Source organism: Musa acuminata, chromosome BXJ1-6 (assembly GCF_036884655.1).
Source record: "Musa acuminata AAA Group cultivar baxijiao chromosome BXJ1-6, Cavendish_Baxijiao_AAA, whole genome shotgun sequence".
NCBI lineage: Eukaryota > Viridiplantae > Streptophyta > Magnoliopsida > Zingiberales > Musaceae > Musa > Musa acuminata.
In genome coordinates this window covers 26,994,689-27,019,599 of record NC_088332.1, presented here as the reverse complement: position 1 = coordinate 27,019,599, position 24,911 = coordinate 26,994,689, and the positions used below count along the sequence as shown (strand labels likewise).

Here is a 24,911-nt window from a genome sequence, read left to right as displayed (position 1 = left end):
AACGCCGGATGGGATGGGCGGCGGGGGAGGGGGAGCAGCCGCTGAGGGGAGCTAGAAAACGGTGAGGCGGCGAAGTCCCGAGCACCGCGAGAACCGCATCGAGGGGGCCGTCCCCAACGCCGGAGGGGACGGGTGGCGGGGGGAGGAGGAGCAGCCGTTGGGCTGAGATAGAAAGCCGTGAGGCGGCAGAAGCGGTGCAGGGACCGGCCGGGTTGCTCGACGCCGCCACGGGTCTTCTCGTGACGATCACCGAGCTGGGCACCTCGTCGTGGTCGAAACGCGTCATTCTCTCATGTCTCGAAGAAATATTCTATTTGAAATATATTATCTGATCGGCTGATTGATCACAACCTCGCGAATTCCGCTGCGTTCAATATCGTCAGACTCGTCGTCGCCTCGAAGTGTGGGACCCTCTATGCATGGCCTATTTAGCCATATGCGTGTGAAACAGGTTCTCATTGATACGCCCACTTACTTATCCTAGAGAAGCCGTTCAACCTCTCCGATTTGTCTACGTTTGCCTATAAGTCGACCCATCCGTGTCGCAAACTGGGCCAATATTCTTCTTCTGTTTCTGTTCCGCTTTCCTTTTCGATTTCTGCAGGTTTCTACCTAAATTATTGGTCTCTGGTCTCGCTTCCTCCCTCCGATCGCTCGTCGTCGTCATCTCCCCCGTCTTCTTCTTGGAGGTGAGCTCGGACCGTTGCCCAGATCTCTCCCCTTTTCGTTGGAGGAGCCGTGCAAAAGACTTAGTTTTGGCCCTTTTCCCCCCTCGTCCGCCTTATTTTTCCCGTTGCTTCTCCTTTCTTTTCGATTTACGCTCTTTGGTGCTGTTCTTGCCTCGACGATCTGTCGAACCCTAAGCTTGTGGTTCTTTATTCCGTTGTTTCATCTAGATATCTTGTTCGAATCCATAGAAGGGATTTTGGCGGCTTTCATGCAGGCGTCTCGGGTTTTCTTTGCGTTTGGGAAAACTTTGGTTTCATCGATGGGCTCCATTTTGGATCCTTTTTTGTTTTTGTTTGTGAGATGTGCTCCAAGATTGGATCTTTTATTCAATTTCGTGATATCCACGGGAATATCTATTATTTTATTTGCTATCTGTTTCCCTTTTCTTTAATGATTTAGGGTTTCGAGGTGGAGACGGCGCAAGACGATGTCATCTCTCAGCAGAGAGCTGGTGTTTCTGATACTGCAGTTCCTCGATGAGGAGAAGTTTAAAGAAACAGTTCACAAGTTGGTTTCCTTGTTAAAACTTAATTTTTGGTTGATCACTGGCTTATTCTCTTATTTATCTTTTTCTCTTATCTATCTTGCGACTCTTTTGCACTTCTTTTTATGGGCTTTAAACTCAGGCTTGAGCAGGACTCTGGCTTCTATTTCAATATGAAGTATTTTGAGGATGAGGTGCATAATGGAAATTGGGATAACGTTGAGCGTTACCTCTCTGGCTTTACCAAGGTTGATGACAACCGGTACTCCATGAAGATATTTTTTGAAATCCGGAAGCAGAAGTATCTTGAAGCATTGGACAAGTAGGCTTCTGGTTTCTTTTTAATTTTTTTGCTTTGTTTGTTTTGGAGTGTAGGCTTTGAAAGCTGTTCCTTGTTTTTGGTTGCTAGACATGACCGAGCAAAAGCAGTTGAAATCCTTGTGAAGGATTTGAAGGTCTTTGCCTCGTTCAACGAGGAATTATTTAAGGAAATCACACAACTTTTAACTTTGGAGAATTTCAGGTTTGAGGTTTTAGCAATTTATATTCAGCTAGTGTTGCTCTTTTGTCATAGTTTGTTGCTTTTTCCATGCCTAATGTGCTTGATTTTCAGGGAAAATGAGCAACTTTCGAAGTATGGGGATACAAAATCAGCTCGGACAATAATGCTTGTTGAGCTTAAGAAGCTGATTGAAGCAAACCCACTATTCCGAGATAAACTGCAGTTGCCGAACCTAAAAAGTTCTAGATTGCGCACTTTAATTAACCAGAGGTATGATTATAAGAAGTTACTAATTTTTCTGTGCTGTTGATTGCACCGATTTCTATTGTTGGTGCTTATATTTTACTGAAGAGGGGGACGAAGGATCTGTTTATTGAAGCATCATTTAGTGAAGTTCAAAATTGTTTCAGCTAAATAAATCAAACAATCTATTCAGAAAAAAAGTAGGTTCATCATTTAATATCTAGAAAGAAATCTTTGTTTCTGTTCAGGAATCTCTCTTGACTAATTTGAGCAAAGAATACCATTTGTTTTTTTTCACACTTTATGTTGGATGACAGTTGTGTCTGCATATTCATTTTTACCACAGTTATGTCTGCAAGTTTTTTATCTGTCATATGTCATTTTTCATTTTGCATCTAGAACGAGCAAAATAAGCTTCGCCCTTGTAATTTTTGATTGTTGCTGTATCCAGAATAAAGAACAAGCACACTATAGACAGACTTGCTACTATAAATTGGTTAAGTTATGAATTGTCTCTGAGGTGACTCACGTACCTTGGGTCTAAATAAACTAGTGAAAGAAGGTCTGATGTATATGGCATGAAATACTAGGCAACAGATTAGTGCATGGAGAATAGGCTTGCTCGAGTAAATGTTACCTAAATTATCTTGTTGATTTGATAAAGTTGCTATAAACTTTGACACGAGAGTGTGTAATTTACTACAATCTGATCATATGAACCTTGATTATGATATGATATTTTTTTCAGCTAACAATGATGTATCATAATCTTTAACTCAGCCCACTCAAATATGACAGCTCATTAGCATATTCCCTGCACAAAGTTAAAGCTGTTTCAAGGTGCTTTTCTTCATGACAAAGGAATGCTTTAAAAGAGTTGGTTAGTAGCTGTGAATATGTCTTCATGACCAAGGAATGCATTAAATGAGTTGGTTAGCAGATGTAAACACTTAATTTCAAAATTCCCTATGTATGAAGGGTTGTTTCATGCACTAGTATTTATTTTAGTGTTTAGGACTTAGAAAGAATTTTAGAAACTGATAATATCTTGGCAGAAGCTCTCTTGGAGAACTCCCTTAAACTCTGTATCTCTTGGATGCGTCCTTGAGTGGTGAGTCTTTTGATTTCTATTCTGTATCCTCGTTTATAATCCTTGGGGTGGTGAATTTCTGTATCCCTTTGTGATTTTAACTTGGTGGTGAACTATTTTTCGATCTTCTTTAAGTTTTATCGTGAGTTAGTGTCTTTTCTATTCAAAACACTCATTCCAGCAAATACAATTGTACTGTGACTTTTCTTCAAGAGTTCGTTCTTTGTCTACTGTGACATTTTCTATCTGAGAAACTGTTGCATCGGCTTCCTTTCGAAATCCATTCTGCATTTTACCCTCCCCGGTATCAGTTTGGTATCAGAGCTAAAGGCTAGAGATCATGGCAAGGTGGAATGGAAAAGATATAGTTGATGAAGGTAGTGACCATGAAGATGATGCCGAGTCGTTGAGGCTGCAGCTACGAAGATTGTTGCGTAGTCTACAAGAAAAGAATGAAATAATCGAAGAACTTCAAAGTACACAAAACCAGCATGAAAATGATGTCCATGAATATACTTCTGATGAAGATACACCTCCTCTCCCAAAGGAGTCGCGAAGATGTCGGACAAAAAATAGAGTCCAAGACGAGTGGCAGAATAAATATAACCCCAGATTGGAGATTCCAGAGTTTGAAGGTAAAATAAATGTTGATGACTTTATCGATTGGCTTAATATAGTAGAAAGAATTTTCGATTTTCATGAACCACCAGAACAAAAGAAGGTCAAACTTATGGAACTAAAACTTAGACGGAATGCATCTTTTTGGTGAGAAAATATGAAGAAACAAAGAGAACGTGAGGGGAAGAGTAAGATCGGCAATTATCGGCAAGAGATCTTTCTCAAAATCCATGATTTTAAACAAAAAGATCTTAGTGTGGAAGAGTACATTGCAAAATTCGTAACCTAATGTTAAAAGGAAAGTTTGTGGAACCAGAAGAGCAAACCATTGCAAGATTCTTAGGAGGTCTGAAGTATGAGATTGCTAAAATTATTCAACTGTAGCCATATTGGTTTTTAAATGATATGAGCAAGCTAGCATTAAAAGTTGAAAAGCAACATAAGTTTGAAAAGAGTTCTCGGTACGACTCAAAAGAAGGCTATACAAAAGGAGGAAGTTCCAAGCCTGCTGTCCAAAGCAAGGTGATATCGAAGGTGCAAGAAAAGGGAAGAATCTGCTGGTAGTAAAAAAAATGCCTAATTCTTTTACCCTAAGTGGCCGAAAATGCTTTAAATGTCATGGTTTTGGGCATATTGCTTCAGTTTGTCCAAATAAGAGGATTGTAACTTTGGTTAAAGATCATAGTGATGCAGGAGAAGACAAAGCTGACGACGAACCAAAATATGATGAAGATGAGGAAGATGTTACTTATGCAGATCATGGTTTGTCTATTGTATTGCAACGTAGCTTGCAAGTGTCTTATGTAGGCGATGATAAAAGTTGGGTGCGAAAAAACGTGTTTCACACAAAATGCACTTCTCTTGGCAAGGTGTGCTTGGTGATCATCGACAGCGGTAGTTTTGAGAATGTGGTTTCTTTGGAGATGGTGCAGAAGCTGAAGTTGGACACAATCTCTCATCCACATCCATACCAATTATGTTGGTTGCAAAAAGGAAATGACATCAAGGTAACAAAAAGATGTTTAGTTTCATTTTCTATTGGCAAGTATTATAAAGACGAAGTGTGGTGTGATGTTGCTCCTATGGATGTTTGTCATTTGTTGTTGGGAAGACCTTGGCATTATGATAGAAGGGTGTTGTATGATGGTTATAAACATACTTATTGTTTTAAGGTGAATGAAAAAAAGATTATCTTAGCTCCATTACAACTTTCCGAAATCAGTGCACCAAAGAAGGAAGTTAGTGCTTTTATGTCTTATGGTGAATGCAAATGTGAATTAGATAAGGGTGGTCATGTTTTGGCCCTAATGGTAGTAGAGGAGAACGAACAACATAAGGAGACACCGGAAATCATGCAACCAATCCTAGAGGAATTTCAAGATGTTATACCGGAAGAGATTCCACGTGGCCTTCCACCTTTGAGAGACATTCAACATTACATTGATCTTATTCCGGGGGTTGTTCTACCTAATAAGGCAGTGTACAGAATGAGTCCTAAGGAGCATGAAGAACTTCAAAGGCAAGTTGATGAATTGGTGAAAAGGGGATTAATTCGGGAGAGCATGAGTCCTTGTGCAGTTCCCGCCTTGTTAGTGCCTAAGAAGGATGGTTCTTGGAGAATGTGCGTTGACAGCCGCACTATCAATAAAATCACAGTGGATTATCGTTTTCCTATTTCAAGGCTAGATGATTTACTTGATCAATTATGTGGTGCTTCTATTTTCTCTAAATTTGATTTGAGGAGTGGTTATCACCAAATAAGAATGAGGCCAGGAGATAAGTGGAAAACAACATTTAAAACTAGAGAAGACTTATATGAATGGTTGGTTATGCCATTTGGGCTATCTAATGCTCCTAACACTTTTATGAGATTTATGAATCACATACTTAAGCCATACATTGGAATATTTGTTGTAGTTTACTATGATGATATATTGGTGTATAACAAGAGCGAAGAGGAGCATATGAATCATTTGAAAGAAATCTTTCTTATTTTGAGGCAGCAAAAGCTTTATGCTAATCTAACGAAGTGTGATTTCTTTAAATCTAGTGTTGTGTTTTTGGGGTATGTTGTTTCAAAAGATGGAATCATGATGGATCAAAGTAAGGTAGAAGCTATTCTCAGTTGGCTAACACCCGCTTCATTGCATGATGTGAGGAGTTTCCATGGCTTAACTTCTTTTTACAGAAGATTCATCAAGAATTTCAGCTCTATTGTCGCGCCAATCATCGAATGTTTGAAATATGATAAATTCAAATGGACTAATAAGGCCAATGATGCTTTTGAGCTTTTAAAAAGAAAGGTGACCGAAGCTCCTATCTTAGTTCTACCAAATTTTGACAATGTGTTTGAGATTGAATGTGATGCATTTAATGTGGGAATTGGTGTTGTTTTGAGTCAAGACGGAAAGCCGATTGCATTTTTTAGTGAGAAGCTGAATGATACAAGAAGGAAATATTCTACCTATGATAAGGAGTTCTATGCCATATATCGAGTTTTATCTCATTGGAGTCAGTACTTTCTTGCCAAGCAATTTGTGCTATATTCAGATCATGAAGCATTAAAGTTCATAAATCACCAACACAAGCTAAATAAGAGGCATGCAGCTTGGGTAGAGTTTTTGCAATCTTATAACTTTACAATTAAGCACAAATCTGATGTTCAAAATGTGGTCGCTGACGCATTGAGCAGAAAACATTCTTTATTATCCGCAATGGAAGTCAAAGTTGTTGGATTTGAGACGTTCAAAGATCTCTATGAGAATGATGTAGATTTCGACTCAATATGGCAGAATTGCAAATCAGGTTCCTTTAAACAATTTTTTATCCTTGATGGTTTTCTTTTTCGAGCTAATGCTTTATGTGTTCCATCTTGTTCTTTGAGACAAGTAATTCTAGCTGAAGCTCATGATGGTGTTTTGGGTGGATATTTCGGTAGAGATAAGACTTTAGCTCTTATTCAATCAAACTTCTATTGGCCTAAGATGTTTAGAGATGTGGAAAGACATGTAAAGCAATGTCGAGTGTGTCATTTGGAAAAAACAAGAAGTTAAAATTTTGGATTGTACACTCCATTGCCTATGCCAAATGCTCTATGGGAGGAAGTGAGTCTTGATTTCGTTTTGGGATTGCCAAGAACTCAAAGGAACAAGGATTCTATCATGGTTGTTGTTGCTAGATTTTAAAAAATGTCTCACTTTGTTCCTTGCAATAAATCGAATGATGCATCTCATATTGCTGATTTGTATTTTAAGGAGATTGTTAAATTGCATGGTATTCCAAGAACTATGGTATCTGATCGAGATTCAAAATTTGTTAGTCATTTTTGGAGAACTCTTTGGAGGAAGCTGGGTACTTCTTTGAATTTCAGCAGCTTGCATCATCCACAAACCGATGGGCAAACTGAGGTAACGAACAGAAGCTTGAGAAATTTGCATAGAAGCTATGTTGGCAAGAATATTAAGCAATGGGATCTCATTCTTCCACAAATTGAGTTTGCCGACAATCGTTCTATCCATCATAGTATCGGTAAGAGTCCTTTTGAGGTTGTTTATGGTGCTAATCCTGCTAGTCTTTTGGATTTAATCATTCATTCTATAACAAAGCAATTTAGTGGAGATGCTGATGAAAGAGCTAAGCAGATAAAGAAGCTGCATGAGGGTGTGAAAGCAACCATTGAGAAGCAAAATGAGAGGTACATGCATGCTGCCAACAAACACAGAAAACATGTCAAGTTTAATGCAGGTGATTTGGTCTGGATTCATCTAAGGAATGAGAGGTTTCCAGCAGACAAATTTGGAAAACTAAAACCAAAGGCTGATGGTCCTTTCAAGGTGCTTAAGAGAATTGGCAAAAATGCTTATGAAATTGAGCTACCTGAAGATTACTGAGTATCCCCAACATTTAATGTGGCTGATTTAAGTCCTTTTGATAATCATGTTGATGAATCAAACAAGGACTTGAGAACAAGTCTTTTTCAACCGGGGGAGATTGACATGGGAGTGTCTAATTTACTACAATCTGATCATATGAACCTTGATTATGATATGGTATTTTTTTCAGCCAACAATGATGCCTCATAATCTTTAACTCAGCCCACTCAAATATGACAGCTCATCAATATATTTCCTGCACAAGGTTAAAGTTGTTTCAAGATGCTTTTCTTCATGACAAAGGAATGCATTAAACGAGTTGGTTAGCAGCTGTGAACATGTCTTCATAACCAAGGAATGCATTAAAGGAGTTGGTTAGCAAGTGTAAATACTTAATTTCGAAATTCCCTAAGCATGAAGGGTTGTTTTATGCACTAGTATTTATTTTTGTGTTTAGGACTTAGAAAGAACTTTAGAAACTGATAATATCTTGGCAGAAGCTCTCTTGGAGAACTCCCTTAAACTCTGTATCTCTTGGATGCATCCTTGAGTGGTGAGTCTTTTGATTTCTGTTCTGTATCCTCGTTTATAATCCTTGGGGTGGTGAATTTCTGTATCCTTTTGTGATTTTAACTTGGTGGTGAACTATTTTTCGATCTTCTTTAAGTTTTACTGTGAGTTTGTACCTTTTCTATTTAAAACACTCATTCCAGCAAATACAACTGTACTGCGACTTTTCTTCAAGAGTTCGTTCTTTGTCTACTATGACATTTTCTATCTGAGAAACTATTGCATCGGTTTCCTTTCGAAATTCATTCTGCATTTTACCCTCCCCGGTATCAAACTTTATATTCTTAATTTTTTCCATCAGCGAGAATAGGTCTTTAGCAAAGAGTAAGATGGCAGCGTTGTTTTCTCAGTATACTTAGAGGACAACAATGTTATTGAAATAGCCATAGGTGCATGTAGGAAGCTAATCCTAAAAATTTAGTGAATGACATGAACTTGGCATGATGCATATAGAAGCTTGTTTCCAATTTATATCTCAATTGATTTGTTCTTGAAAATTGGTTCAGTTGGCTTCAATTATCTTACTATATGGGGTTTGTTAATGAGTATTAAAGTTTTCTTATCATTCTATGATCTGGCAGTTTAAACTGGCAGCATCAGCTATGCAAAAACCCTAGGCCAAATCCAGACATTAAAACTTTATTTGTTGATCATTCATGTGGACAACCAAACGGTGCACTTGCACCATCACCAGCAAACAGTCCACTGCTTGGATCCATGCCGAAAGCAGGAGGTTTTCCTCCATTGGGTGCTCATGGGGTAATTTATCTAACTTTAATTTGCATGCATGTTTTTCATGAGATATCTCACGGTTGTTCAATAATTCCTCTTCAGCCTTTTCAACCTGCACCAGCACCAGTTCCTACGCCCCTTGCTGGCTGGATGTCTAATCCTCCAGCTGTTTCTGGTGGAGCTATTGGACTCAGTGCACCTACAAATCCTGGTAGTATGTGGATTATACTGGCTAGTGATAGAAGAAAATTGTGGAATGCCACTGTTTGTATAATTATTTTGCTCTGTTGATAGTTGCAATTTTGAAGCATCCGAGGACTCCTCCGACAGCCAACCCTTCTATCGAGTATGGAGATTCTGATCATGTGCCAAAACGAACAAGGCCTCTTGGAATATCTGATGAGGTCTGCTGGGCGTTTCTTCTATATCCTGCTTAATGATGCTTGGTGTTTCTCTTTAATAGTTACTTAATTCAGGTAAACCTGCCTGTGAATATGCTGCCAGTTTCCTATCCTCAAAATCATAACCAGGCTATGTACACCCTGGAGGACTTGCCAAAGATGGTTGCACGAACACTGAGTCAAGGCTCAAACCCCATGAGCATGGATTTTCATCCAATCCAGCAGACTATTCTTCTTGGTGTGCTTTTTAGGACCTTTTTTATGTTATCTTGTTCTCCTCAGGTATTAGCTTTTATTTATCTGCCATCACTTGCTGAGGCTGGTCTTTCTTGTGTTGTTGTCATGTTGTCGTTTTGTAGTTGGTACAAATGTGGGTGACATCGCATTATGGGATGTAGGCTCTAGGGAGAGGTTAATCCTTAAGAACTTTAAGGTTTGGGAAATTGGATCTTGCTCCATGTCCCTTCAGGTTTGGCTTTCCATTTACTGATGCAAAGCACTGCTATATGGTCCTCTGGTGCATTATTACTTTTGTGATGCAGAATGAATCTAAGTTTGGCTCTATGCTACTCAGGCTTCTTTGGTTAAGGATCCTGCTGTGTCAGTTAATCGCATCATATGGAGCCCAGATGGCTCCTTGTTTGGTAAGCTTGTAAAAACAAGTATTTTTTGTTTTGTATCTTATATACTAATTCCATGCACCAAGAAAATAGAAGACTATCAGGGACTTGTCACAGTAATCCTTCCTCAACATTGTGTAGGTGTTGCTTATTCAAGGCACATTGTCCAAATATTTTCTTTTCATGGTGCTGATGATATCAGACAGCACTTGGAGGTTATAAAGCAATCAATGCATCTTGAAATACACTTCTTGCTCTATTTATTTTTATTTATATTTCTTCCAACATTCATTTCACAGATTGATGCTCATACTGGCGGTGTCAATGATGTTGCATTTGCTCATCCTAATAAACAGCTTTCAATTATAACCTGTGGAGATGACAAAACAATTAAGGTTGGTATATGAAGAATTCTGACCTCTGAATTATATACACTTGTTGCTTGAAGCTTTTGTGTATTTGTGTGATACGTTAGGTGTGGGATGCAACTAGTGGCACAAAACATTACACCTTTGAGGGGCATGAATCACCTGTTTATTCTGTTTGCCCACATCACAAGGAGAACATTCAGGTAATTTACCTATTTAGGCTTTAATTTAAGTCAAATTGTCTTCACGGCATATTGATATTTTGTGGAAGTTTTTATTAATGAGTCGTTGAAAGCTTATTGATCTTTTTCTTTCTTTTATCATACAGTTCATCTTTTCAACAGCATTAGATGGAAAAATAAAAGCATGGTTGTATGACAATTTAGGATCGAGGGTGGATTATGATGCTCCTGGACATTGGTGTACCACAATGGCCTATAGTGCTGATGGTTCGAGGTATATTTCAGAGTTGGTGGCTTTTTAGCAAAATGAAGAATAAATATTTTAGGGATCTGTATTTCTCATTGAAAATTTCCTCTTGCTGTCTGTAGGCTCTTTTCATGTGGGACCAGTAAAGAAGGGGAAACGTTCATTGTGGAGTGGAATGAAAGTGAAGGAGCCGTGAAGAGGACATACCAAGGATTTCGAAAACGTTCCCTAGGTGTTGTGCAATTTGATACCACACGAAATCGGTTTTTGGCTGCTGGCGATGAATTTCTGATTAAGTTCTGGAATATGGATAATACTAGTCTATTAACAACGATTGATGCTGATGGTGGCCTACCAGTACGTTGTATTTTTGCTGGCATCATAAAGAAAACTCTCTTAGAATATGCTCTATTTATAAATCTTCAATTTCTAACCTTAGGCAAGTCCAAGGATACGGTTTAACAAGGAGGGAACACTATTGGCTGTCTCTACACATGATAATGGAATTAAAATTTTGGCAAATTCTGATGGGCTTCGTCTGTTGCGCACACTTGAAAATCATTCTTTTGATACTTCCAGAACTGTTTCAGAGACAGTAACAAAGGTAGCCCTTTCCTGTCAAACTACTTGTTCTTGACATAAAGCGCGAATGATATGATGCTATCTATGCTATCTGAAACAGCCTATAATAAGCCCATTGTCTGCTGCTGCTGTTGCAACGACTTCTGGAATAACTGATAGAACTGCTCTACCACCTATGGCGATAGCTGGAATGGTGTGTGAATTGTTCTTTAATATGCAATTTTCTTCTAAAAGCATCATTCTAATCTCATGAAGCCTTCTATGTTTTCACCCAGTTTAATCAGGAATTTATTTTATGTTATTTTTTTTAGTGAATTTATTATACATTATGACTGTGCTAACTTTGTATCTGATTTTGACAGAGCGGTGATTGCAGAAACTTGGTGGATGTAAAACCTAAAATTGCTGATGAATCGATGGACAAATCAAAGATCTGGATACTTTCTGAACTTAATGAACCAACTCAGTGTCGATCTTTAAGGCTTGTGGATAATCTTAGAACAAGCAAGGTTTTATCTCTATGTCAAAGTTTCTCTGGGAAAGTTCTTTTATATTTATTCATATTGTGACTACTGATGGAAATACTATATCTATTCAGGCAACTCTTGTGAATGGTTCAAAGTGCACTTAGTCCTTTTTGTTACCTGGCATGTTCTGCAGATTTTTGAATATTTCAATTGGTCATATATAAGGTTAAAAAATGCCTACCTGTTGGACAAATTTAAGATGACATATTTGGTAGTGTTTTTGATGGGCTATTTTGAGTATCACATGCTTTCAATAACAAGAGGATTTAATTTAAGAAGTGGATCAATCTATAATGCGCATGTTTTTAGCCTCTAAAGTTATCCTTGAAAATTGACTGCTTTGTTTGCTATGTGAGGCAATCAGTAAAATAATTTTTCATTTTATTGATGTTGCTATGTTTCCATCAATTTGTTTTTATTGATGGTGTGGATCTAGGCTTTAACTGCCACATGCTTTACTTGCATATATATGGTTGGAGTAGTCCTTTAAGATCTTATACATCTATTTAAGATGAAAACTTGTAGAAAGCAAACCATGGGCACAAGCTTTCTCCAGTCTTCATTGAAATTATAAGTAAAGCTGCCATCTCAAATTATTCTAACTGTGGTCAATGATCTTTTCAACATAAGTCCTCAGGCACTTACCATGAAATAATTCTTATGGGAAGGAAACATTTAATTCAGAGAAATTGACTATATGATACTCTTACAATCTTTTGTTCAAGGTGATCTGACAATAAATATATTACAACATACTCCTCCCACTTTATAGGTAGATTCTGCAACTTCCTTGCATTGGATACCCATTCTTCACTTTAAAAGGCAAACAAGGTAAATGCTTAGCGACATCCTTTTTATGTCATTCCATGAATCCTCCTAAAAATCTGATGTGCTAGTTTTTATTAGCTTTCAATTCCAAAATCCTTTCACAATCTATTTCTCTAGCAAAGTTCATGCTTACATTGTTCTTGATCATTCAGATCAGATAGCCAGCCATCTTGTAGAAGCCTTCAATAACTTCTAATATATCTAGGAAATCTCATGATATCTGAATTAGCAGGTCATCTAATTTACTTTGACTTCACCCTCTCCATTTTTATGTCTTCCAGGAACATGTAACAGTTACATAGTTTGAAAATATCATCTATTGTGAGCCATAATTTTTGCTTGCTTTGTGTATTATCTATTGCATGTGACTTCTCTTTTTGGCATAATTTTCAAAATGTTCCTGAGATGCTATTCATGTTGATCTGGCTCTTGTAAAACATTTTAGTATAAATAAGTTAATGACATAGTGATCAAGATGTCAACATATTCTTCTACTGTGACTGCTGTTTGTACTTTGATCAAGCTAATGACATCACTGAGAATTAATAATGGTCATACTTAATGATCCCAGCTCAGCGTGGACCGAATAATCCTATACTTTGTCCTGGCTAACTCTAGCGCAAGTTTACTCGAGTTGTCTATTATTAAATTCATGAGATTGGTAGTGCTCCTACACAGGCATTATGCAGGATTCAACATTACTCAGCTTGAAGCAACCTATATTAACTCCTGTTGGCCCATATGCACTCTAGTGCAGCCCAATATTGCTTAAAGAAGGCCGTTAGGATATGGATAACCTAGCTCTTGGGAGGATCCCTGGTTGTCTTTGTTGAATCTCGGATTTCGATGATAAAACCAATTGATAAGTGTTTATGATTTAATCTGCGTTTTGAGTAACGCAAGATGCTTCGATCAAAGAGAGACAATTAAAGCAGGAAGAATCATGTCGGGCCGGAGGAAAACGTGTCAGAAGATTGGACGTCGGGCCGAAGGATCGGTTGACGTATCGACAGAAGGCTTCGGGCCATGGATTCGGGCATCGGGCCAAGAATAGCGGATATTGCGCCAAGGATATCAGAGATGTGGAGTCAACTGACCGATTGGGCAATAGGTCGTAAGAGAGGACGATGCGCCGAAGAATCGAACGAAGCGTCGAGGGACCAATGACATGTCGGACAACATGATTAATACTTAGTATTAATTGTCTAGATCGAAGTGTATTTTTGCGTGTGCAGGATTAACTACGATAGTAAGGCATAAAGCAAAATGAAGTCCCGGAGTCAAGAATGCGATTTCGTTGGGAGTTCGAGAGTTCGTCGGAAGTCTGGACGTTCGTCGGAAGTTCTACCGGAACTAACCGAGAAGTCCAGGAGCTTGCCAAAGAAGCTCGTCGGAACTCGCCAAGAAGATCATCGTGAAGTCCAAGAGCTTGCCGGAAATCCGCCGGAACATTGCCGAGAGATCGTCGGAAGTTCGCCGGAAAGATCGCCGAAAGCTCACCGGAAGAAATCAGACTTCTCTTGCTTCGAATATGTCTTAGGAATCATAGTTAGCACATAATTAGAGTTGAGATTGGGAGGTAATCCCATCAACTCTGTTAGGGGCTAACTGGGCCCGAAGTTGGATTGGTTTAGGCCGGATTCAAGGCCCAACCAAAGTGCTGAAACCTGGGATGAGACCTTTTTAGGCTCTAAGTTTGAATCAACTTGAAGCCTATAAATACCTCTCTCATCCCTGGTTAACTTACACAAGCACAGAGAATTTAAAAGTGAGAAAACGCTACTGCAATCTCTTAAGAAATTCCCTCCTTCATTCTAAGTTTAGAATTCTATAATAGAGGAGTGAGTGCTTGTAAGGGTTGTCTCCTAAACCTGATAAAAGGAGAAGAGGGGTGTAAGAAGGAGGTTGACCTTCGCCTATTAAAGGAAGATCGATAGTGGATGCCAGTGACCTCGACGGAAGAGGAATCGGCGAAGTGGATGTAGGTCACAACGACCGAACCACTCTAAAATCTGGTTTGCATTTACTTCTTGTTATTTATCTTTATTGCAAACTGAATTCCTCCTTCACTACGTTTCCATACAATTTAAAGTTAACATCTTTACGAAACCGGTTTTAATCGTACGAAGGATTTTGAAGACGTGATTTTACCGTTGCACTAATTCACTCCCCCCTCTTAGTGCCGACTCGTTCCTAACAGTTGGTATCATAGCCTCGTTTTCTCATTTGGTTTAACACCCAAAGAGAAATGACTCTTTTCGGCTTTCAAGAGGGTCACTCTCTCATTCGTCCTCCCTTTTTGAATGGGATAGACTACACATATTGGAAAATTCGAATGAGAGTTTTTTTGCTTTCTTTGGATTTGAACTTATGGAACATTATTGAATCCGGTTTTAAAAGGTCTTCTCTTCCAATGAAAGATTGGAATGATTTGGAGAAGAAGACTTTTTCTTTAAATGTTAGAGCTATGAATGCTCTATTTTGTGCCTTAGATAAAACTAAGTTTAATCGGGTTTCTTTGTGCGAAACGACTTTCGATATTTGACACATTCTTGAAACCACACACGAAGGCACAAGTAGTGTTAAGGATTCTAAAGTTAATTTTTTGATGCATGATTTTGAATTGTTTCATATGAAATCAAGCGAAACCATTGATGACATGTACACCCGTTTTACGGATGTAGTCAATGGTTTAAAAGCACTTGGTAGAAGTTTTTCGGATTTTGAACTTGTAAACAAAATTTTACGTTCTCTTAATAAGAATTGGGATTCAAAAGTAACGACAATTCAATAATCAAAAAATTTGAACACCTTTCCGATTGAAGAACTAATAGGGTCTTTAATGACCTATGAAATGATGTGCATTAAAAAATTCAAGAACAACCTTCTAAAGGACAGGAAGGATTTCGGACTAAGAACAATCAAAGACCACTCGAGCATAAGACTTCTCATGAAATTTAAAAAATTCATGAAACAAAAATCAAAGAACAAAAAAAATGTAATTACTTGCTATGAACGCAAGAAGAAGGAAGCTCCGTGGGACGAATCGGGCTCCTCTGAAGACGAGGAGAAAATCAACAAAGGCAAGGTGGCAAACTACGTCTTAACGTCTTTTGACGACGAGGTAAACGAAACTCCCTTAATTTATTTCGAAATTACATGATACTTTCAATGAGTTATTTTTACTTTAGTTTAATTGTTTTTCTTGAAATTTGCATGTTTAATGATGTAATGAAAAATACACAAATAAAATAGGAATCATGCTTATCCTTCTAGTAATGATCATGAAAATTGTATATGTTATGACAAAGGAACAAAATGCTAGACTTAAATTCTGCTAGATGTTTTAAAGAAATAATGTGTATCTTGATGATTTTCGATTTTGATTGAAACCATGCTTGCTGTCTCAATGAAAATGTTAAGAGGTTTGATATCATGCTTAATATGAAATTGTGCATACCTTGAAAACTTAAAACCATGTTTCGATGTCATGCCCAAAGTAGTGATACATAATGATCATGCTTAATAAATTTATATTTCGAAATTATGCATGATGATTTTAGTGATTTATGGACTATCAATTTTTACCATAATGAAAGTGGCTTTTTCGATTTTAAAAATGATGCATGTTTTGATTTAGCATAAATGAAGAAAGGCATGCTTATATGAAATAATGTAAGTATCATGCTTGATGATTTTATATTTAAATTATGCATGATGATTTGAAGTAATGATGATTTTTGGGTAATTTATGGTTTATTGGTCTTGATGATTTCTATTATGAGATTTACTCTTTCGATTTTAAACCATGATGTATTGTTTTCATACGAAAAACTTGAGCATGCTTATATGAAACAAATCACATGAATTGAAACAACTAAAAAAAGAAAAGCATTTTTCTTGAAAATTTCTTTTTCTCTATCTTATCGATTTTTCACTAAGAGATTAATAAAGTTGGTTATGTCATTTTGAATCTCTTGAAAGTAATTTTGATGATTTGAATTTGAATGAGCTTTATCTTGATTTTTCAAAATTTATAACTTGAGATTTCTTATGCATGAATCAAGATATTATATCATTTGATCTCCTAAGAATTCTTTTCGTTATTTATGTAAGAGGAGATTTGTTAAAATGAATCATGGTGTCTCTTGATATTCATAATTTGTCTTCATTATTTATCACCAAAATTCTCTTGATATTTTTCATGTGATGATATGAAATTATGCATGAAAACACTCTTGATATTATTTTGATACAAACAAATGAGAAGTTATGATCATGCATGATAGGATGTAATATAATTTGACATTTAGATATCATCGTGATTTGAAATGCTATGATTTGTTGCCAAAATGATGTATTATGAATGCATGAATATCATGTATGATATGCCCATGGTGATTGATTTATTTATGTCATGCATGAAGTAAGGATACCATATGCAAAGTTTTGAAATTGTGCATGTCGTAAATTGAAACCATAATGATGCACAAACATATTGAAATAATGATTGAAACATTAATGTAATTATGAATGATGATTCGATATTATGCATGCAATACTTCAACTTATGATGATGATGCATGCAATGATAAAATATTCATGATGAAAAATTGTTTTGACATTCATAACTTGATTTTTTGATTATTCATCCTTTGTCATGATTTGAAAATTATTGTAAAGGGAAAAAGATATACAAAACTGTATTTTTCCCTTCTTTTTGACAATGACAAAGGGGGAGAAAAATTGCTAGCTCAAGATGTAAAATTTGGAAACTTGCACATTGCAAAAGAAGCAAACTTGCTAGCTTGCTCATATCAAAAGAGAAGCAAGAAGTGCTATCTTGCAAATCTCAAGACGCACAAATGCGAACTTGCAAAATTTATAATTTTGCACATCATTAAAATTTATGATGATTTGGTGATTATGCATGTTCTAAAATATTGTAAGATTCACTAGCTTGCATGATGTAGAACTTGCTATCTTGAATATCACCAAGAAGTGTTATCTTGCCTATCTCAAGAAGCAAAAAAAAAGTGAACTTGCACATCAAGCAAAACTTATATTTCAAGAAGCAAGAGTTGTTTTCTTGAACATCTCAAACTTGATAGCTAGCATGATGTAACACTTGCTAAATTTTCTAGTTTACAAATTGTATGATGATAAAACTTGATATTATGTTTTTCATGCAATGATTTGAACTTACATCTCAAACACTTGATAGTTGGAACTTCTCCTTTTTGTTGACGACAAAGGGGGAGAAGTATGATCATGCTATGCATGATGACGTGTAACAAATATTCATGATGAAATTTACAACGACTTGAATTCAAGGTTCTATCAATATGACATATTGATAGGGAGAGTTTGTTTAAACTCCGGGAGTTAAGGTTAACTCTGTCATCAATTGGTTGTCATCATCAAAAAGGGGGAGATTGTTGAATCTCGGATTTTGATTATGAAACCAATTGATAAGTGTTTATGATTTAATATCGTTTTGAGTGACGCAGGATGCTTCGATCAAGGAGAGACAATTAAAGCAGGAAGAATCATGTTGGGCCAGAGGAAACGTGTCAGAAGATTGGACGTTGGGTCGAAGGATCGGTCGACATATCGATAGAAGGCTTTGGGCCATGGATTCAGGCATCGGGCCAAAAATAGCGGATATTGCGCCAAAGATATCGGAGTTGCAGAGTCAACTGATTGATTGGGCAATAGGCCGCAAGAGAGGATGATGTGTCGAAGAATCGGACGAAGCGTCGAGGGACCAATGACATGCCAGACAATATGATTAATGCTTAGTATTAATTGTCTAGATTGAAGTGTATTTTTGTATGTGCAGGATTAACTACGATAGCAAGGCATAAAGCAAAATGAAGTCCCGGAGTCAAGAACACGATTTTATTGGGAGTTCGAGAGTTTGTCGGAAGTTCTGCCGGAACCAACCGAGAAGTTCAGGAGCTTGCCAAAGATGCTATCGGAACTCGCCAAGAAGCTTGTCGGAAGTCAGGGGCTTGCCGAGAGATCGTCGGAAGTTCGCTGGAAAGATCGTCGAAAGCTCGTCGGAAGAAATCGGACTTATCTTGCTTAAAATATGTCTTAGGAATCGTAGTTAGCATATAATTAGAGTTGAGATTGGGAGGTAATCCCAGAAACTCTATTAGGGGCTAACTGGGCCCGAAGTTGGACTGGTTTGGGCCGGATTCAAGGCCCAACAAGGGTGCTGAAACCCTGGCTGGTGGTGGCACCGCCTGGGGAACAGCACCCCAGGATTCCTAGGCGGTGGTACCACCCCTGTTCGATGGTGGTATCGCCCAGTACCAGATCCTGCGGCGGTAGTACCACCCAGGAACGACGGTGGTACCACCAATACCTAGGTAACCTGGGATGAGACCTTTTTATGCTCCAAGTTTGAATCAACTTGAAGCCTATAAATACCCCTCTCATCCCTGGTTAACTTACACAAGCACAGAGAATTTAAAAGTGAGAAAACGCTGCTGTAATCTCTTGAGAAATTCCCTCCTCCATTCTAAGTTTAGAATTCTGTAAGAGAGGAGTGAGTGCTTGTAAGGGTTGTCTCCTAAACCCGGTAAAAGGAGAAGAGGGGTGTAAGAAGGAGGTTGAACTTCGCCTATTAAAGGAAGATCGATAGTGGATGCCGGTGACCTCGACGGAAGAGGAATCGACGAAGTGGATGTAGGTCACGACGACCGAACCACTCTAAAATCTAGTTTGTATTTACTTTTTGCTATTTATCTTTATTGCAAATTAAATTCCTCCTTCAGTACGTTTCCGTACAATTTAAAGTTAACATCTTTACGAAACCGGTTTTAACCGTATGAAGGATTTTGAAGATGTGATTTTACCGCTGCACTAATTCACCCCCCCCTCTTAGTGCCGACTCATTCCTAACAGTCTTAGGAGGAGATGAAAGCTCTGTAGCTCAAGAAAGACAAACTCAGCACAATCCTGGTTGGAATAGGAATAAAAGCCCCATCTATGCCACTTCTAATCGAGATATAAGAGGGTGGAAATGTGAATTTCCTTATAGCAGGAACGGATACCAAAATCGGGGTTATTCTGCCCTTTCCAAGTCAAGTTTGGGTCTAGATAGCTCCTAAGTTGAGTCCTGTAGGGCTTATATCAGGATTCTCTATTTTTTTAATGTTTTTATGATGATTTTAATCCTTATTTTTAATTGTTATGGTAGAGATCTTTAGGTTGCTATTTTAGTCATATTGGTATCAGTGAGTTCTGTTATGAATACCATATGATTTAAGAGTGTTCTTCAGTGTTTATAGCTCATGTAGTAGAGTCCTATGTATCTCAAGGATTATTATACCAGTTGGACTAGTAAGATCTAAGAAGTACCCTCAAGGTCTAAAATCTTGGTCTAGCACTGATAGTGGTCGTCTTTGAATACTGCTGCAACTGTAGGATATTATGTTCTGTTTCAACTTTGTCTGGACTACCTTTGCTAGTTTTGAATTATCAACTGCCACAAATCTCATGGTTGTCACATCAAATGGAAGCTCTCTTTCAGTGAAATATACATAGTTCTAGGTGATCCTCAGAGATGTGACATTCTGGTTTGTTTAATGGTCTTATTAAAACTTTGATTATCTGTTGCTATAATGTGTTTATTCAGGTTATGCTGGGTGCTTTGTAGGTTTAGGTTTTATGACTTTTGTAAATGGAAACACATGTTTTCTCTTTTCAGATTTCCAATTCTTTTTGCTTTATCGATTAAGTCTATCTTTGCTTGGAGAATGTTGCTAAAGCTTTGTGGACTTTTCTGAACTTATGTGTTGTTAGTTACTTTTCAAGATCTGTCTTTTGTGTACTATTTTTTCTCCTTGAGGATCATGCCCATAGTCATAGCAAAGACTAATTCTAGAACCTATAATCAAGGACAAATCTACACCTATAATGAATGAGTTATATTTCTAGCATGGTTCGATGTTTTGGGTATTAGACCAATTGCAATTCCATTAATTCGGACCAGTATGGGTCCATTACATGCCAGCGTACCAACACATGCAGCAGATTTTTTTTAATATTTGGGCATTCATGCTATTGGGAGGCATGTGCCATGGTCCGTGCCTAACATGTCATCGAACTGGTACATACAGCCAAGGTTGTACTAGTCCAGTCAAAACATAGATCCATGATTTTTAGAAAACATTATTAAGAAGAGAACAGCCAAGTCATTTCAAATGTCTTTATGGTTTTCAGAGCATCATTTTTTATTTTTAGGAAGTGAAATATAAAAATACCTATCTCATAGAGTAGTTTCTGTAATTAGATCTATAAGCATCATATTTGTGGTGCCACATGGGAAATAAATCTGGGTAAGAAAGAGACTGGATGGTTATAGAAGAAGTGTCTTGGTAAACAAGTATTAAACAACAAATTGGTTGGCAGCCCTCTACTTTAGGGTAAAGGAAAATTCTTTCAACATCCACGTGCCCTCATGTCTGGAATTTCAGTGTCTGGTGAAAGAGGTGCTGACTTGATGTTGCATGTATTGAATAAGAATATAAGATTATATGGTAAAGAGGTTATGCAGCTCTTCATTTCTCAACAATTTTCAGACCACTCAAATAAACATGTTAGACTGATGACTTCTGTTAACTTTGGAGTTCACAATCGAAGTATTCTGCTAATCATGCTAGAAAAAATATTTGTTCAAGGTCCTGAATAGAATGTTGCATTTCAGATTTCAAGACTGATTTACACCAATTCTGGCTTTGCCATCTTGGCTTTAGCATCAAATGCAATTCATCTCCTCTGGAAGTGGCCTCGAAATGAACGCAATTCAAGTGGAAAGGTACTGGAAATGACAAATGTCTCCTTAAATTATCAGAACCTTTTAAACTAGTTGAAATACAAAATTCTGGTGTTAGTTTTGCTAAATGAATGCTTCATTGTACAGGCAACTGCAAGTGTTGCCCCTCAACTGTGGCAACCACCAAGTGGTATATTGATGACTAATGATATAACTGACACAAATCCTGAAGAACCAGTCCACTGCTTTGCATTGTCGAAGAATGATTCTTACGTCATGTCAGCTTCAGGAGGGAAAATATCCCTATTCAACATGATGACATTTAAGGTTAGACGTAAAGATTACATGATGTATAATAGCTTAGCTCACATTTTAAATTGACCAATATTGTTGTACAATGCAGACTATGACGACATTCATGCCCCCCCCACCTGCAGCAACTTTTCTTGCATTTCATCCTCAAGACAATAATATAATTGCTATAGGAATGGATGATTCTACAATTCAAACCTACAATGTCCGTGTTGATGAGGTACTTTGCTACTAAGGCAACATGTGATGCTGTCTGATGGAGAAAGCATGTTATTCATATAATTCATGCATTTGCAGGTTAAGAGTAAACTTAGAGGCCACTCAAAGAGAATTACTGGCCTTGCCTTCTCAAATGTTCTAAATGTGCTGGTTTCATCTGGAGCTGATGCTCAGGTTATTGGCTGATCCTTTCTTCATGATGCAGATAATTTGATGTCTAGTTTGTCAATTTTTAACTTGTCTTTGATGGGCTCTATTTATGGAGGTATGAGTTCACCTATGATTTTTCTATCACAGCCTAACCTCTTCAAATGTACCTTTTTATGTTGCAGCTTTGTGTGTGGGGAACTGACGGATGGGAGAAACAGAGAAGCAGATTTTTGCAAATTCCCTCTGGGTATACTCCATCAACGATCTCAGACACACGTGTGCAGTTCCATCAAGATCAAAAACACTTCCTAGTTGTGCATGAGACCCAGATTGCTATATTTGAGACAACTAAACTAGAATGCATGAAGCAGGTATTTATGTCAGGTTGTGAATATGGGAGAAAGTTTATGCTAACCTCCATAACAATTTTTGGTTTATCTTTCAGTGGGCTCCTCGTGATGGTTCTGCGCCCATATCTCATGCAACATTGTCTTGTGACAGTCAGTTGATATATGCTAGTTTCTTGGATGCCACTGTATGTATATTCAATGCCATGAACCTGAGGCTCAGATGTCGGATCCTTCCTGCTGCTTATCTCCCTCCCAGTGTCAGGTATGTGAAAAACTATTTTTTGTTAAAATTATTTTTTTCATTTGCTATAAGTTGATGTTTGGTGGATATGAATCTCTGCAGAAAAGCCACAAAGTGCACAATCTTAGGTATTCATCATTTGTAAATGTAGCCTGTTTATTGACTTGGTTATTTTCTCCTTAACAAGAATCACCACACACACATTTATGTATAAAGTGTGCTCCATGTTATATTTTGTTTGCCTTTGGCCATTTTTCCATCTATCTATTTCTGTAGTTTTTTTTTCTAAGGCTGTGTTCTCTCGGAAAGGCTTAAAAAAGATAAACTAATAAAGATGATCGAAAAAGTTGGTCCAGGTGTTGATGATTCTGACTTTGGATTCATTTTGAACTGCTAGCGATGATGAAGCATGCTCTGTTAACATGTGGCGAAGAAGTGTGATGCCTGCTCTTTTAAGCCATCTGCAGTTTTACCTGCATATGATTCTGCATCAGATTGAGGCTGAACTGTGTTGTGTTCCACATGATCCACTATTTCTGATAACTTCCTACTTGCTTTGACAGCACAACTGTGTACCCAGTCGTGATTGCCGCACATCCTTCAGAGCCAAACCAATTTGCCTTGGGTCTGACAGATGGCGGTGTACATGTATTAGAGCCACTGGAATCTGAAGGGAAATGGGGTGTCAGTCCACCTGCTGAGAATGGATCAGCGAGCAACATGTCGACACCGCCCCCTGCAGGAGCTGCCTCTAGTTCAGATCAACCACAGAGGTGATCGATAGTGTTGCAACCACAGTATCTAACCCCTTTGCTCCCTCTGTCATAATTCTTAATGGCCGAGGTATGCATCTGAATCATCATCTTTGTGAATTTTTTAATCATCCTTTCACATAAGGCTAACCAATTTTTTGCCTTCATTTGCAGTCAGGGCATGCAGTCTCAGATAGGTTTTGAAAGCTAGAACCTAAAAAATTAGCCAAGGGTTTTCTCCATTAGGGTTTATGTTGTTCTGCATGTTGGAATAGAATTACACCATGACAGCATTAGATTATATTCCTTGCTTGTTCGGAGAAGGCTGTCTTTTTCGTGGATCAATCAGAATGCAGAAATGTGAAGTTTGTTTGAACTGCAATTTATCAACATGAAATATTTGCCACTCTTGTTTTATTACAGATTTTTCTTTTACTTTATCTATGATTAGAACAAAATAGAATTCTGATGTACATTTTGCAGTGGTCTTCTTGCCTCATTGTAAGAACTGATGTTGTATACGGTGTTCTTCCATTGGTGTATGTTGTACAACAAAGATGAAACCATAGTCTTCCCAACTATTTGTGCTCTTTAAGATTTTTTTCTTTCCTTCCTCGCCACTCTGTTTAGGTCAAATTGGTTACCATCCATCCATCATCTCACAGTATGTTGCTAATAGTTTTCCTGTGGACAAACAATACTTTAAAAGCACTAAGTGTTCGCAGTACAGCATTTTGTCCTCCAAACTAAGGGCAACGAGTTCTAGATTGAAGCAAACAAAGCTGCAGATTCGACGTGCGACTTAAAAGGATGACCCCAAAGACTGAAGATGATTAAAGTACAAAGTTTATAGAGAAACTGATTTGTAATCTCAAATCCTGATCTCGCAGATAGCAGATAAAAATATGTTGTAGGTTACTCCAACTGCATCAACATGAGATCAATGCATTATGAATGTTACAAGACAAAATTCTCCAGCCAGCAGAAATATGTGGGTATTGTCGTCAACATCACTAATATCATCATCATCATCAACTACAATGACAACATCTTGCTTGGCCCTAATCCACAATGGGAAATATACCAATGCCAGACTACATGTTCCTGCAGCATCTTGCTTGGCCCTGATCTACAATAGGAAATACCAGTGCCAGACTACATGTTCCTGCAGCATCTTGCTTGGCCCTGATCCACAATAGGAAATACCAGTGCCAGACTACATGTTCCTGCAGCCTGAACTAAAAGTCAGAAAACCAGAGAAGTATCATCCAAAAAGACAAAACCACAAGCAAACTTGGGGAACAGAAATATGGAGCTTGTGGTGTGTTGTATTTCGGAAAAGCCAAAAGTTACACTACACTTGTTCTCCAACCCACCTTAGAAGATCTTGAAGAGCAAGCCATTATGATATCACAGACAAAATTGTAAATGTAGTGTTCGACGTAATGAAAATTGTAAATGTAGTGTTCGACGTAATGTTTATGTATGTCTGTGCCTTTTGAGT

General features: G+C 37.8%; 1 protein-coding gene across 3 annotated transcripts; it reads left to right on the top strand.

The window, feature by feature from the left end:
• Window positions 1-473: 473 nt before the first annotated feature.
• On the top strand, window positions 474-23,827 carry LOC135676655 (protein TPR3-like). 3 transcript variants are annotated; one of them, XM_065188069.1, is made up of 27 exons: window positions 474-689; window positions 1,129-1,236; window positions 1,356-1,535; window positions 1,623-1,736; window positions 1,827-1,985; window positions 8,690-8,867; window positions 8,943-9,051; window positions 9,135-9,244; window positions 9,317-9,479; window positions 9,601-9,710; window positions 9,816-9,885; window positions 10,003-10,076; window positions 10,161-10,256; window positions 10,337-10,432; window positions 10,558-10,685; window positions 10,781-11,015; window positions 11,098-11,262; window positions 11,341-11,433; window positions 11,603-11,749; window positions 21,315-21,425; window positions 21,531-21,710; window positions 21,787-21,915; window positions 21,993-22,088; window positions 22,247-22,435; window positions 22,510-22,676; window positions 23,219-23,498; window positions 23,582-23,827. In XM_065188069.1, exons 2-26 carry the CDS (start codon window positions 1,157-1,159, stop codon window positions 23,430-23,432), a joined length of 3,393 nt encoding a protein of 1,130 aa, XP_065044141.1. In that variant the 5' UTR covers window positions 474-689; window positions 1,129-1,156; the 3' UTR covers window positions 23,433-23,498; window positions 23,582-23,827. The 3 variants fall into 3 exon arrangements, with proteins under 3 accessions (XP_065044141.1, XP_065044139.1, XP_065044140.1); XM_065188067.1 differs by having other exon boundaries at window positions 9,816-10,076; XM_065188068.1 differs by lacking the exon at window positions 474-689 and having other exon boundaries at window positions 1,366-1,535; window positions 9,816-10,076.
• Window positions 23,828-24,911: the final 1,084 nt, after the last annotated feature.

Coding starts and splice junctions, on each gene's coding strand:
- LOC135676655 (XM_065188067.1), top strand. CDS start 1,157: ATGTCATCTCTCAGCAGAGAGCTGGTGTTTCTGATACTGCAGTTCCTC. Junction 9,052..9,134: donor CAGTGCACCTACAAATCCTG/GTAGTATGTGGA, acceptor CTCTGTTGATAG/TTGCAATTTTGAAGCATCCG. Junction 10,257..10,336: donor GAGATGACAAAACAATTAAG/GTTGGTATATGA, acceptor GTGATACGTTAG/GTGTGGGATGCAACTAGTGG.